This window comes from Arachis ipaensis, chromosome B1, assembly GCF_059453495.1.
Source record: "Arachis ipaensis isolate K30076 ecotype BB chromosome B1, ASM5945349v1, whole genome shotgun sequence".
Lineage (NCBI taxonomy): Eukaryota > Viridiplantae > Streptophyta > Magnoliopsida > Fabales > Fabaceae > Arachis > Arachis ipaensis.
This window is the reverse complement of record NC_142436.1, coordinates 150,911,137-150,926,811: the sequence shown is the minus strand read 5'-3', so window position 1 is coordinate 150,926,811 and position 15,675 is coordinate 150,911,137. Positions and strand designations below refer to the sequence as shown.

The 15,675-nt window shown below is 31.4% G+C and overlaps 1 protein-coding gene across 1 annotated transcript; it reads left to right on the top strand.

Moving 5' to 3' along the window:
- The first annotated feature begins 8,929 nt into the window (after nt 1-8,929).
- LOC107642024 (putative 1-deoxy-D-xylulose-5-phosphate synthase 2, chloroplastic) lies at nt 8,930-12,377 on the top strand. Its single transcript, XM_016345361.3, has 5 exons — nt 8,930-9,282; nt 9,367-9,865; nt 10,464-10,735; nt 10,830-11,978; nt 12,070-12,377. The coding sequence occupies exons 1-5, from the start codon at nt 9,181-9,183 to the stop codon at nt 12,226-12,228; spliced, it is 2,181 nt and encodes a 726-aa protein (XP_016200847.1). The 5' UTR covers nt 8,930-9,180; the 3' UTR covers nt 12,229-12,377.
- The last annotated feature ends 3,298 nt before the right edge of the window (nt 12,378-15,675 follow it).

Here is a 15,675-nt window from a genome sequence, read left to right as displayed (position 1 = left end):
GTGGTGCGTCTGGTTGAGATGTTTTCATAGAGATTGGGCTGTCCCATGAAGCATTAAAGGCTTGTTTGAGAGTTGGAATGGAACGCCGAGTAAAAAAAAGGAGCAGAAGAGGTGGCTGACTGAGTTCTTTGCAGTTATTTAGAACATCTGGTTGAAACGCAATAACAGGATTTTCAACAATAAAGAGGTAAATGTTGATGTCATACAAAACAGGATGTTTTTGAGCTATAAGGAGTGGACTGGTATTGATCCTACTGGTTGTTGATGGCAATGTCGGAAATGACATAGAATTATTAACCTTTGTGTTTAGATTTGCGTCTGTTTATGTCTGTTTTATGCTCCACTCTCATATATTGAGCTTTCTTTGTTTCCAAATATATATATATATATATATATATATATATATATATATATATATATATATATATATATATATATTGCAAAAAAGAGTATTGCTGTTTTGACCTATAAGTCGGTAGAGATTATGCACTATTATGAATAGAAATATTGATAAGAAAAATATAAGTGAATGATGATTAACTTATGCAAATATCTGTGAATAGTTATAGATATTATAAGAGAAAGGCTAATTGATGATATATGTTGTTTTGGAAATAGTTGCTACTGTTTGAAGAATTTGAATAGATTTGATTTTTTTATTTTTGAATGGGAGTTTATATATAGTCTTTGTGCTTTGATATTTATATTTTATTTTACTGTGATATGTTGGTAGGAAATTATAATTGTGGGATTGATATTTTGATAAGTGCATTTAGATTGTTATTTAAAAGATTTAGAATATTTTTGTTGATAGGATCTGAGGTTTGGACTTTTGGTATTGTCAATAGTCATTAGTGGTAGTAGCTAACTCGGTTTAAACTTTTTCCGGTTTGCATGGTAACCGATCTATATGTCGGTCTGGATTTGAATAATTAACTAGGGTATGACTGTTGTGAGTTTTATTTGGGTTTTATTATTCGACCTTTAAACTCAATTAAAGGGGAATAGATTGTGGCGAATAGCTTAGTATCTGCTACCTTTAAAAGATGAAATATAGTTCGGATTGACATTTGATAAACTGAATCATCTGAGTGATTTAAATAATTGTTTAGAACGACTGATTGATCGTGAATTGGATGACTTAGAAATTGAGTTGAGATATTAACAAATAAAATAGTTATAATGACATAGAAATTGAGTTGAGATATTAACAAATGAAATAGTTATAAATGACAGACTAAAATAAAGATTTAAAATATATCATTAATGAAAAACCTTTATGATTGGAGAAAGAGTTCATCATCGAGTCCTGACTTATAATTTAGACACAGTGTAACTTTAGAGATGTTTCATTTCAAGTATCGAGTAGTTCTTTACCGATCACCATGCTTCTGAGTTGATTTCAAATTCTTTTTATGTTAACCTTAGCATTTCATGATATAGTAATATAGCAATTTCAATTTGAAAAAGAAGTTAATGTGACGTTGTAAATGCATATTTTGAGTTCATTGGCTAAAGTTGAAGCTAAACTTCATCACTCTGAGAAACAAATAATTGAAGCGAATGAAAAAAAAACACAAATAAGATAGTACGAGCATTGAGCTATGGAAATGCAATTGAAAAACAAAATAGTACTTACTAGCAATAACAACATAAAAACAGTTAGAAAATTTTGTAATACATAAAAACAATTGAGAAAAATAAAAAAAAAAATGTATTTCATAGTGTCAATAAGAATAAGTAATTTTGCCTTTATGCAGGAGATTTGAAATTATTTGTAGTGAGATGTAGGGTGTTGTTCATTGTGAATTTGTGATGCCGACCTTGGTTAGCGAAGAAAATCAAGTTTAAATCCTCAATTTATAGTGCAACGATCACAGTTTATACCTCGGCCTGAGTTGATGGGAGAGGAGACAAAGTTTGCTCGTCAGCCATGACTAAGATCCTACAAAAAAGAGGAATAACTAGCCAAAAAAGAAAAATGTGGGATTAAATAAACTCGGCCTCATGGTGGGCGCCAAATGTTCCTGCGTAATAAGCCGGGTTTGAGGTATAACAAGTCTTGTTCAGGGATTGAGTTTTTCTTCGCGTGAAGTGGAATAGGTATACGCTGGTTTCAAGAGAAACGGTAGCGGTAGGTATCTGCAAAGTCATTCTGACACTTAAGCTAATAAGAGTAGAAAATGGGTATAAAGTTATTAACAATGAATAACGTATTTTTTATATAGTTGGAATTTGGTATTTATAAAATGTTACTTTTTCAGAGAAGTTGAAGACAAGATTCTCTCTAATTAAAAATATATCATATTTATTACAATTCCGCTATGTTATCAATAAGGACTCTACCAATTTCTGCCAACTTTTGTTTATAGACTGTGTTTAATGGAAGTGTTTTTGTGGATGTGTCCAATAATAAAAATATTTTTTTATGACTGTGTTTAATAAAAGTGTTTTTGTGAATATATCTCTTGAATGTGTCTCCTTATACATATGTTTAAAATATAATAATTATTTATTGTTGGTAATAAGTTAACAAATAATATATTGATACTCTATACTTTTCCTATTTATTATTATATTTAAATTTCAATTTATAGATATAACTGAGCGGGTTTATAGCTGCCGGATCAATACCTATTTAATTGCTATATATCATAATCATTGTGATCTTACTAATAACAGAAATAATATTAAATTCATAAACAAAAAAAAAAAAAAAATTATAAACACATCCTATAGTCTTGCCAAGTTATAGTATCACCTATAGTCCATGTGGGTCTCTTAAATGATATATGCTTATTGAAAATGAAATATAGCGATTGCTCTACTACTTTATAACTAGAATAGAAATACTAAGTCAACATTTATCTTTTTATTTGTTTTACAATTGAACTAGTACTAATTAATTATCTATTGTTTTACTAAAAGTGTTAGAGTTAAAATATTATTGTTATTATTATTATTATTATTATTATTATTATTATTATTATTATTATTATGGGGTCTTTATTTACTTGTTTTAGGCATTCCTAGTCGCTCTCAATATTTTACATGCATAATTAACCGTTTAAAACTCGTGACTCACATGCATTATCTAATGATAAAGGAAGAGATAGATTTGGCACGGAACTTCAATTATAAATAGCCTTATATCAAAGATGACTACAGATGAATATAAAAAGGAAATCTTGACCTACCTATAGAGAAAAGGTTATAAGTATATTTTGATTCTGTATGTATTGTTTACTTGTTTATTAGTTTATATTTATCATTTAATCTATTTTTTTGTGATTGATTTTGATTTTTGATGGCAATATTTAAAAAGATTAAATTTAATCACTTGAAATTAGTACTATGTATTTTTTTAAAAAGTCAAGTTGTTCACTATTGATCTAAAAAAAGAAAAAATATAGGGTACTAATATATTATTTGTTAATTTATTATTAATAATAATTAATTATTATATTTTAAACACATATATAAAGAGATACATCTAGAAAATAGATTTTTAAAGACACTTCTATTAAATACAATTATAAAAAAATATTTTTATTAGACACTTCCATTAAATACAGTTATAAATAAGAGTTGATAGAAGTTGGCAGAAATACTGTTAATAACGTAACGAGATTGAAAAAAAGAGGTTATACGTATGTTTAATTTTCAGTGGATTATATTGATCACGATCATACAATTATTTAATCTAAACACGGTTCTTATGAAACGGAAATGACTTCGTAGTTTAATGCTCACATAGTACAGCTCAACCCCTTAAAACAAATGTAATAGTGACATGCATGGACGCAGAGGAACGAATGGAATATTCAAACCAAATAGCAAATAACAACCTTAAATGTGGTTAAGTATTTGGCTTCGTCGTAAAATTTTTTACAATTTTATTATCAATAAAAGATACAAATAATTTTTGTAATCATATAATCTATTATGTAAATAGAAATGCTAGGGCGTTATTAGTTAATGTTAATTTAAATGTAAAACAAAAATGTTTCACCTAATAATATTTTCCATCTAAATTTATATACTGAATTTTCACGAAGTTCTATACCGGGGTATTCAACATATGTCGTTTCTTCGTGTAATTTTGTTTGACTTGTTTAAGTTAGGATAAGACTAAAAAAGGTTTGGAAGGCATTTAACACATTCTAAATTGTGAAAGCATGAGTTATTTGAATTTGTATCTACTTGTTTGTTGGGGTTTCTTATTAAGTATATTTTATGTTTTTATTCCTAATATTACTTGTAAAGATGCAATTGTATATTCATTTGTATTTTTTATTCACATCTAGATATAAATAAATAAATAGAAAAACAGTAATTTAATAGGAAGAATGCCCATTGTTCAGCTGTATGGATATGTATATATCAAATTTATTCCTGGTTGGAATGCTAGATATACACTAACAGGGACGGATCCAGAAATATTATCATGAGCTAATAACACATATAATATTAAAATATATATAAAAAATTATATAATATAAAATATATTACAAAAATATACCGATAAAAAATATATTTTAAAGTACAAAAAATATGTGTGTACTTTTTACTAACGAAGTGGTCGATTCTTTGTATCATAAAATTCATCAATAATAGAATTTGTGTCAAATTTTTCAACAAATTTCTTTTCAATATAATTAAAAGACAATTAATAAAAAAGTAATCTTTTATTTTATTTCTGAGTTATTTTTCACAATATTCATAGTTGAAAAAGATCTCTTAGTTGTAGCAGTTGAAATAGAGAAAATTAATATCAAATGAATAAAAAAAGATGGTTACAAGAAGAAAAAAAATCACTTTATGATATTTGAAAATTTTATTTAATTAAAAAATATTAGTAATAATATTTTTTCAAATTTTTTTAATATTGTTACTTATTTTTTAGATATTAAAAATTATTAATATTTAAATTAGACTGAACTTTTATTTAGACTAAATTAAATATTAAATAATTTTTTTTTAAAATTAAATCATATATAATAACTTATTACTATTAATTTTTTTAAAAAAAATTGGAGGCACGAGGCCTCCACTCACCCCTGTATGTAACATGTAGTTAGGTTTGAGCATGCATCCTCCCCTCATCTTAATTTGTATTCAAGATCCCTTAGGCATACATTACTTGTTGCGTTTTGCTTAAGAGTGCATTATTTATTGTTAGATGATAAATGTATGTATCTGAAATGTAAGACTTGCTCTCTCAACTAACACACTTGAAATATTTATTGCAACAATTGACATTTAGGCCCAATGTACACATACATACAAATGCAAGTTTGGTAAAAGGAATAATAAATAGGGGAATGCTAGGGGGACAATGATTTTGTTGAACAATATGAACAACTACCAATCAAATAAAAACCACTACACCTCCAAATTAATTTTCTAAATTTTAATATTAAAATAACCATCCGTATATTAGTAAAATAAACATTCGATATATTTATTATTTACATTGTTTAATATTTTTATTGTTTACCTATACTTTTCCTAATAAATAAATAAGGTTGTGTTTGGTTAGTGTCTTTGACATACATAAATACATATATAATATATAGAAAGACACTAACATAAAATCAATACACAAATTTTTTAATGCGTTTGATAATAATATACAAGATAAGCATATATAAAACAAATATCAATTTTATTCTTTTCAATATACTTCATCGTTATTACAACCATTATTACTTTCCATCATCACCGCCACTAAAATTTTAACGTTAACCTAAATTTTCAACAGAAACTCAACAAAAAATTTATATCAATAATTAACTCAACAATTCTTATTTTAAAAATTAAAAATAATTGACCCAGACATGAACAAGGAAAGAAAAAAGAAAGGTAAAAAGGAAGAGGAGCATGCCAACAAAGGTGGAGGGACGAAGTGGAAGCAGCGTAGAGTTGGAAACGTTGCGCAACGTTCAATGCAACGCTTGGGACCTCAGTGCAGAGTTGGAAATGTTGCGCAACGTTCAATGCAATGCCTAGGACCTTAGTAGCTTGCTGACGACTCTGTGATAAGCTTCAGTCCCACCATCGTCCTCGCCTAGGACGCTGGTCCCGTCCCTCCTCCACCACCGATAACTGCAAAATCAATCATCTTTGCCAATGATCTCCGATTCCAATTAGGATCCATCGTTTGCACGATCTCACTGCATATCCAATTCTTCAATTTTACTGATATCTCTCTTTCTATGTTACAATTTGTGTTTTAATATAAGTATTGATTAATTCGAATTGCAGGTGTGAAAGCGCAGATCTAGACTAAGAGAGAAGAGGATATGGAGAGTGAGATAGAGAGGACAAAGAGAAGAGGGTGCGGTGATAGCGACGACAAGGTGAAAAAAAAGTAAAAGAAAAGAACATTGGTAGTAAAGAAAAGAGGGAGAAGAGAGGAGGAAAAATGGAAAGTAAGAGTAAAAAATCAAAATTTGTGTCATATTCATTGTGTCTAAGTGTTTAAACTTTAAAAAGAAATACAAAATACATATATTTTGTGTATATTTATATACATCGTCTTCATACAAAATTTGTCTTAATAAATAAACGATAAATATATACCATTGTATCTATATATTTGTTTCAACAAATAAATGCAGCTTAAAGTCATCAAATGTCATATCAATCAATAGTCAACTTCATTATTAACATCGAATAATAATGTTTTTATACATTAGAATTGATGTGGAATAATATAAGAGTTAATAGTCAAAATCGTCTCTAAAAGATACTCTGATCTCCATTTTGGTCTTCGAAAGACAAAATTAATCGAAATCGTCCCCGAAAGATACACGACTTGATCCCGTTAGTCCTTCTGTCAGTTGGATGATGACGTGGTGGGTTAATGCCACGTGTCACAAGATGATTGGTTGACGTGTCAGATCAGTGACACGTGGCACGCCACGTCACGTGTCACTTGACATGTAAAAAAGTTATTTATAATCAAAATAGTCCTTGAAAGTTTGGACGTAAGTCATTTTCATCCCTAAAATTTTAAAAATTAATCAAATTAGTCTTTATATAATTTTTTTTATAATATTAAATTTGAAATATTTTTTTATACTACTAATTTTAATAGAAATATAATTGACAAACAAAAAATTAGTAATTGTATCTTTTCTTCTTAAAAATTGTTTCAATAAAATTATATCTCTCCTTTAATTCTTTTCAAAATCTCTCTTATTCTTCTCTATTCTAAAATCTTTTTTTTACATTATTATATGTATGTTTCAGTTTTTTTGGTTTCCCACGGTATCCCCCAACCTGACATGCCAAGGACTAATTCGTCGTGAATTTGAGCTCCATTTAAGGGTCTGCCGCTGGCCAATAGATTGCTGCATGCACAAGGCGGGATTCGAACTCCCGACATTTGCATAAGTGGACGAGTGAGCTGACCACTCGACCAACCCAAGTTTATCTATGTTAACCTAAACAAAGTTATACCACTATTTCTTTTCTACTACATCTTTTTTTTTCATTACGGTATTACTTACATATATGATGTAATGGTAGTGATATTAAAAGAAAAATTATATAATCTATCTCAAATATATGAAACACACAAAAAAAAAGTTATGATCTTTGCATGTAGTACGCTTAAGAAGCAATTCGTTTAGCATATATAATAATAATAATAATAATAATAATAATAATAATAATAATAATAATAATAATAATAATAATAATTAAGCAACAAATTTTTAATATTTTGTAAAATTTGAAATTGAAGCAAAATTTGTGGATCTTTTTGAATTTTGACTTTTAATATCACTACCATTACATCCTATATGTAAGTAATACCGTAATAGAAAAAAAAAAAGATGTAGTAGAAAAAAATAGTGGTATAACTTTGTTTAGGTTAACATACATAAATTTTGATTTTGAGCATATAACTTTGTTTAGGTTAACAAATACATATATTTTAATTTTGAGTATATATATATATATATATATATATATATATATATATATATTCCAGCAAAATGTAATAATGTAAAAAAAAGGTTTTAGAATAGAAAAGAATAAGAGAGATTTTGAGAAGAATTAAAGGAGAGATAATTTTTAAGAAGAAGAAAAGATACAATTATTAATTTTTTGTTTGTTAATTACATTTCTATTAAAATTAGTAGTATCAAAAAATATTTCAAATTTAATATTATCAAGAAAAAATTAAAAAAATTATATAAGAACTAATTTGATTAATTTTTAAAATTTTAGGGATGAAAATGATTTACGTCTGAACTTTCAAAGACTATTTTGATTATAAATAACTTTTTTACCACGTGTCACTGATCTGACACGTGATCTGACACGTCAACCAATCATCTTGTGACACGTGGCATTAATCCACTACGTCATCATCCAACTGACAGAAGGACTAACGTGATCAAGTCGTGTATATTTTGGAGACGATTTCGATTACTTTTGTCTTTCAAAGATAAAAAAAAAGATTGAAGTATTTTTCAAGGACAATTTTGACTGTTAACTCAATAATATAATGTGTATAGATATGAAATTAAAATCATATTAATCATCAAGAATTATTGTTAGAAAAAGTAACCTTTACTAGCTATTATTCAACTTGAGTATATATGTACTACTACTACTGCAGTGGACGTAGGAAAATGTTGGTTTGAGCATTAGCAATAGAATCCATAATCCACTAGCTAGTTATTTGTCGTTCACGTGAGTGTATTAAAATATGGTTTATCCAAAAATTTCAAATGAACGTGATACACGCTTTTAATTGATTCAACTATTTTCTCACTCAACAAAACTCCGGTCTTTTTCAATTATTTTCTTTTCTTTTCTTTTTTAAAAAATAATCTCGGTGGTGGAGAGCGTGTGAAAGGTCAAAAGACACGTGGGTCAAGGTTCATGACATTACCCTACTAAAATTAGTATTAACCTGCTGCAATTCACCAGTAATAAATAATTAATAATGTGATCAATGCGTTTAGCACGTGGAAAATGTCCAAAAACAGCTATATAAAGAGGCAATTCAGCTCAGCATCTTCACACTTACCAGCGAAAGAAACATAACTAATTAATTTGCCTAGCTAGCTAGCTAGTTAGTTATATATTCTCAGTCACAACCAACACATACAACACTAGCTAGCTAGATTTCATTCCCAAATTGCTCTCGGATCAACACCTATGGCGTCTTCGTGTGTTGTTGGAACTAGTTTCCTCATTCCCTTGCTTCATTATTCTCGTCAACCATCAACTACCACGAACTTAACAACCACCGCCAGAAGGGTATGTATGCGGCTCATCATATTCTTCCGGTGTCAACACATTCCACAAACATTATTTAATATTAATTTGATTTGAATTTTGCAGGGAAAGGGAGTGATAGCAGCTGGTGTAGGAAAAAATAATGGCAGCGGTGAGGTAGAGAGAAGTACTATGGTGAAGAAACGGCATGAGAAATGTAGTGGTCTGAATTTCTCAGGAGAGAAGCCAGAGACCCCAGTGTTGGACACAGTAAACTACCCAATCCACATGAAGAATCTGTCGATTGAAGAACTTGAGGCGCTTGCTGATGAGCTTCGTGAAGAGATTGTTTACACGGTGTCAAAGACCGGAGGACATTTAAGTTCAAGCCTTGGTGTGACAGATCTAACAGTGGCACTTCACCATGTCTTCAACACTCCTCAGGACAAGATCGTTTGGGATGTTGGTCATCAGGCCTATGCTCATAAGATTCTCACCGGAAGAAGATCCAAGATGCACACCATTCGACAGACTGGTGGACTTGCTGGATTCCCCAAGATTGCTGAGAGCCTTCATGATGCCTTTGGTGTTGGTCACAGTTCTACTAGCATTTCGGCAGCCTTAGGTAAAATTAATTAAATTTAAGAAAAGGAAATTGATAATTGAGACTCTTTAAATAAAAGTTAAAAAGTTACTAATAAAAAATATTTGATAACAAAAAAAAAAAGAAAAAGTCTAGGGGTCAGCAACTTTGTTAAATTCTGACCAGTATGTAACCAGCAAAGAAAAGTAAACCATTGGATAAAATCTCACACTAATCTCACACCATTAAAACTATTATTAATGGCTATTTGATGGCTACAAATCATAAAAGTTAATGGCTCCTTAGCATTCCTAAAAAAAAAAATTAACTAAAATTAATCAGAATTTATTTTATTTAGTATTTATTAATTATTGTACGAATATTAAATAAAGTAAGTTTTGACTGTTTTTTTTTTATTCTCTAATGTTACCAGTTTTTAATAACGTAAATAGTATAATGCTTAAAAGTGGTGCCTATTTACTTAAAAATAATATTTAATTTAAAAGATATAACAAAAAATAATTTTTAAAAAAATCAAAATTTACTACAAAAAAAAATAAATTAGACAAAACTTAGATATCAACTCATAACCACAGTAAAATTGGCTTTCTAATAAAGCGGATTCACACTTTGGTTTCAGGGATGGCAGTTGCAAGGGACCTGATTGGAAAAAACAACCACGTGATATCAGTGATCGGTGATGGGGCCATGACAGCGGGACAAGCCTACGAGGCCATGAACAATGCTGGTTTTCTTGACACTAACCTCATCATTATATTAAATGACAATGAGCAGGTCTCTCTGCCCACCGCAACCTTGGATGGCCCAACTCCCCCTGTTGGTGCTCTCAGTAGAGCTCTCACTAAGCTTCACACCAATTCCAACTTCCACCAGTTACGCCAGGCCGCTAAGGTATAATTAAATTTGGCATTTGGCATGATTTAACTACATACAAGTGGAACTCAAAGAGTAGAGATAGAATAAACAATAAGTTGCACTTGCACAGGGCATAACGAAGCAAATGGGAAGCCAAGCACATGAATTTGCAGCGAAATTGGATTCGTACGCGAGAGGATTAGTAGGTGGGTCTGGCGCATGCTTCTTTGAGGAGCTTGGCCTGTTCTACATCGGCCCCGTAGATGGCCATCAAATGGAAGACCTTGTCCACATTCTCAAGAACGTGAAGGGAATGCCATCCCTCGGCCCTGTCCTCATCCACGTCATCACCGAGAAAGGTAAAGGCTATGCTCCTGCCGAAGCTGCACCCGACAAGATGCACGGTGTCGTCAAGTTCGACCCTAAATCCGGGAAGCAGATGAAGACCAAGGCACCCACACATGCTTACACACGCTACTTTGCGGACTCCTTGATTGCAGAGGCAGAGGCTGATGACAGCATTGTTGCCATCCATGCCGCCATGGGAGGCGGCACTGGCCTCAACCTCTTTCAGAAGCGTTTCCCGGAGAGATGTTTCGACGTCGGGATAGCCGAGCAACACGCCGTAACCTTCGCCGCTGGTCTCGCCGCGGAAGGGCTCAAACCATTTTGCGCCATTTACTCTTCATTCCTACAAAGAGGGTATGATCAGGTGGCACATGACGTGGACCTTCAGAAGCTTCCGGTGAGATTCGCTCTCGATAGAGCTGGCCTAGTTGGCGCTGATGGCCCAACTCATTGTGGCGCATTTGACACAACGTTCATGGCTTGTTTGCCAAACATGGTGGTTATGGCTCCTTGTGATGAAACCGAACTCATGCACATGGTAGCCACTGCTGCAGCCATAGATGACAGACCTAGTTGCTTTAGGTTCCCGAGAGGGAATGGCGTTGGTTCCATTCTTCCAAATAACAACAAAGGCACACCATTGGAGGTTGGTAAAGGCAGAGTGTTGAAAGAGGGAAGCAAGGTGGCTCTAGTTGGATATGGAACAATGGTACAAAGCTGTGTGGCGGCAGCAAAGGTTCTTGAAGCACACGGCATCTCAACAACCGTGGCTGATGCTCGATTTTGCAAGCCTCTTGATGGACCATTGATGATGCAACTTGCAAGAGAGCATGAAATCTTGATAACAGTCGAAGAGGGTTCCATTGGAGGGTTTGGTTCTCATGTTTCTCATTTCCTTGGCCTCAATGGACTCCTTGATGGCAACCTTAAGGTATACCTTTACTTAATTATTATATTGTGTGCAGCACCACACCATAGCTTATATATATTCAGTACTAACCTACATGTTTGTGTTGGTGCAGTGGCGAGCCATGACTCTGCCTGATAGATACATTGAGCATGGATCTCAGAAGGATCAAATTCAAGAAGCTGGGTTGAGTTCAAACCATATTGCAGCTACTGCTTTGTCATTAACCAATGTTCAATGGGACAATCGTTTGCTTCTCAGCATGCAAATATGAACCTTATTATTAACAGGATTTCAAATGTAAATAAATATATAACAGTAATAAATTAAAACTCTGCCAAAGATTTGTTATTAGACCGTGTTTATTTGATGATTATTATATCAAACCCACATCTCCTTAACTGGAGCAAGGGATTGAAGGAACCAAATATTTTAATGTAGATAGATAGATTATTTGTTTGTTACAATTTATTTTGGGTTGAGATTTTCACAATGGTCAAGAGTTCTGCTTTTATTATTCAATTCACGTAATGTTAAGCTGTTAAACTAAACTGGCTGAGATGTATGGACTGAAGTTTAAGCAAGTTCATTCATGAACAAAACGCACCGGGTCTTATGATAAGAAATATTGAAATAATCCCTAAGCAGTTTAAGTGTTCAACTACGTCCATGGGCAAACTTGAAAAACCCTTAGCTTCATTCTTGGAAATGGTCTCGTTGCAGTGTCTTGATTTATCAGCTTGTGTATATATTCAATTAGTAATAGTAATTAATTTTCAATGATTATTAGCTTAAAAAAGTTTTCATAGAAAAATGACTTAAATGAGACTAATTGTGTTTTCAGAACTTTTGTTCCCTGCAAGTTCTTATATGATAGGTCCATGATCCATTTCCGTTCGTGAACCAAACTACTAATTGCGATAGTCCATTTGACTTCTGAAACCGAGATTTTACAAAACTATCCAATTTTTTTTTTTTGGTGACTCAAAACTATCCAATTCAATTTGACGGATTTTTGTCTTTTAAATTAAAATTATAAAAAAGAGACGTTAATAGTGTTGGGCCTTATTAATTTAAAATAACAGTAGATTAAAGAGTATAGTTTGTGGGCTAAACAGGTTACCTGTTTAAAGTTTTTCTAAAACAAGTTTTCTGTCAAACAAATTTTCAAAAAAAAAAAACAAAAACAAAAACAAAAACAAAAAAACAAAAATATACGGATCAATCCATAAAACTCATCGAATTCGGAATAAATGATATGCATATAAAAAAAATGGAAAATGCTACTTGTACAACAAAATTCAGCCTTTATTCAGCTTTTAAATCTAATATTTTATTATTTTAATTAATTATATTTCCTCTTTTTAAGGAACCACTTTTATTTTAAATACTTATCACCGTAAAATTTGTAACCACTTGCAATACATTAATTTTTTGCAAACTAAACCATAAAACTCGTAACAATTTTTCGTGTACTAATTTTAAAAAAAATCAGTGAATTTTCAAAATCAATTAAACTCATTTCAATTATTTTTTTTATTCAAAACATTCAAAACTCATGTCAAAAACACATCTAAAATTAAATAAACAACATAAATACATCCAAAATTATGTATTAGCACATCTAAATTATTCTCATTGTAGTTCTAAATTACATATTGAACACAGAAAAAATTAAACTCAAATACACATCCAAAATTATAAGAATGCACTCTAAATATTTTATCAACACATCCAAAACTCATGTAAAAAAACTTATATATGTACATAAGAACATAATGAACAACATAAACATCCAAAATTAAATATTGACACTTCAAAATTAGGTTAACATTACAACTCCCAAATCAAACATATGAGTGCAAAAAAAATTATAATCACAAACACATTTAAAAAAAAAATACAGACACTTCCAATATTATACATAAATTTTAAAAAAATAGAACTTTTTATAAAGCGAAAAAAATGATAACATATCTTCATGAATAAATTCAACCAAATTTTTTTAGAATTTTGCAAGCAGAAGAGACAAAAGGAGTGCGACGTGGGGAAGAGACAGGGGGAGGCACGGGAGAAGGGGGCAGTTGTGCGTGGCGCGAGGGAGGAGACCAGGGACGGAGAAGAGCCCATCGATGGAGGAGGCGCGAGGGTGTGCGCAGCGGAAGTGCGCGTCGCGGGGAGGAGCGCGTCGCCGAAGGAGGAAATTGTCGCAGAGGAGTGCGCAACGCGGGAGAAGACGAAAGCGGCTACAGATGAGGAGGGGGAGGCGCTGCAGCTCTGGATTTTTCGGAGCGAAAATTTTACTAGTGATTTAAGATGGTTTAAGATTTATTTTAGAATTTTAAATTCGAAATTTTGAATTTTAACTAATTTGATTTTTGGATGTGTATTTAAATGGTAATATATTAATAATTAAATATATTAAATCTGAAATAGAAATTTAAAATTGAAATTTAAATTTTAAATTTTAGTTTTATTTAGTTTGTGTTTTGAATGTGTATTTAATTTTAAAAAGATACTAAATTTATTTATAATTTTTAGATGCGTTTGTTTTATTTTTTTTAATTATTGAAATAAAAAGCTGAATATTGTACAACTTTTAAAGGATACCTAGTTGAATTGAAAAAAAATAAACGAATCAATCTATATAAGGCTCAATTTTTTCTATATGCATATTGTGTGTGTATTGTGCCTTGTTATGGAGATTTGGGGTGCTAGACCTAAATGTGGTGGCTGCTCTTTTTGAAATATAGGCAGAAAAAATTGGACCGTTCGATTTATTTGTTAGTGAAGTAGGTACACAAATCGGATGGTCAAATTTGTGTGGGAGAAAAAATTTGAATTTGAATTTGAATGTAGGTAATCAGATCATCCAATTTTAATGTGGTTTAATTTTTTTTTTATTTCGGGGGAGAGCAATTCAATTTATTTATTGGAAATTATTTTTTCAATGTGTCAAAAAAAATCAGACCAACCAATTTGTTGAATATATATATATTCTGAGAGTTACCTAAAACGGTAATTTGGGTCTGAACGTAAGATTCAGACTTTTTCTGTGGCAGCGCCTGACTTGTACAGGTGTCAAGGTTTCGACGTTCGAGTTTCTCGTGAGGAGGTGGGGGTGGTGTCAAAGAGTGTAACTCTTTGATTACAAAGAGTCAAGGTAATCAAGAAGCAGTATGATGAGTTATGACAATTGTGTCTTGGTTTAAGTGTGATATATAAGTAGAGAAGTAGAATTCTATTTACGTTTTAGTGACTCATTGTTATTCTCAACTCAATTCAATATTGTTATTCTTTAGTTTTCTATTTTCCTTTCTTTCTTTTTACTTTTCTGCTATTTAAGCTACTGCTACAAGAATCCTTTCATGGTATCAAGAGCTACAGGTGTTTGATCCATGGTTTCCCCCAATGAAGATTTTGCCAATTCCAATTCCAACAACACTCCTTCCTCCTCTTTTATTATCAATAATTTTTTTCCCAAATTTCTTCAATCAGAAACCCTTTCACCAATCAATGACAAACTTGGTGAAAATAATCACAAGACTTGACAACAACAAGCTCTCTTTACAATTTGAGGACAAGATCTTGAAGATCATCTCCATCCAACACGAATTCCTCCTCAATTTGATTCCACGGCAAATCAACAAGCTGGGATTGAATCTCAACAATTCAAACAATGGAGGCGGGACGACTATAATCTCGGCTCATGGATGCTCGC

Coding starts and splice junctions, on each gene's coding strand:
- LOC107642024 (XM_016345361.3), top strand. CDS start 9,181: ATGGCGTCTTCGTGTGTTGTTGGAACTAGTTTCCTCATTCCCTTGCTT. Junction 9,866..10,463: donor TAGCATTTCGGCAGCCTTAG/GTAAAATTAATT, acceptor CTTTGGTTTCAG/GGATGGCAGTTGCAAGGGAC. Junction 11,979..12,069: donor TCCTTGATGGCAACCTTAAG/GTATACCTTTAC, acceptor GTGTTGGTGCAG/TGGCGAGCCATGACTCTGCC.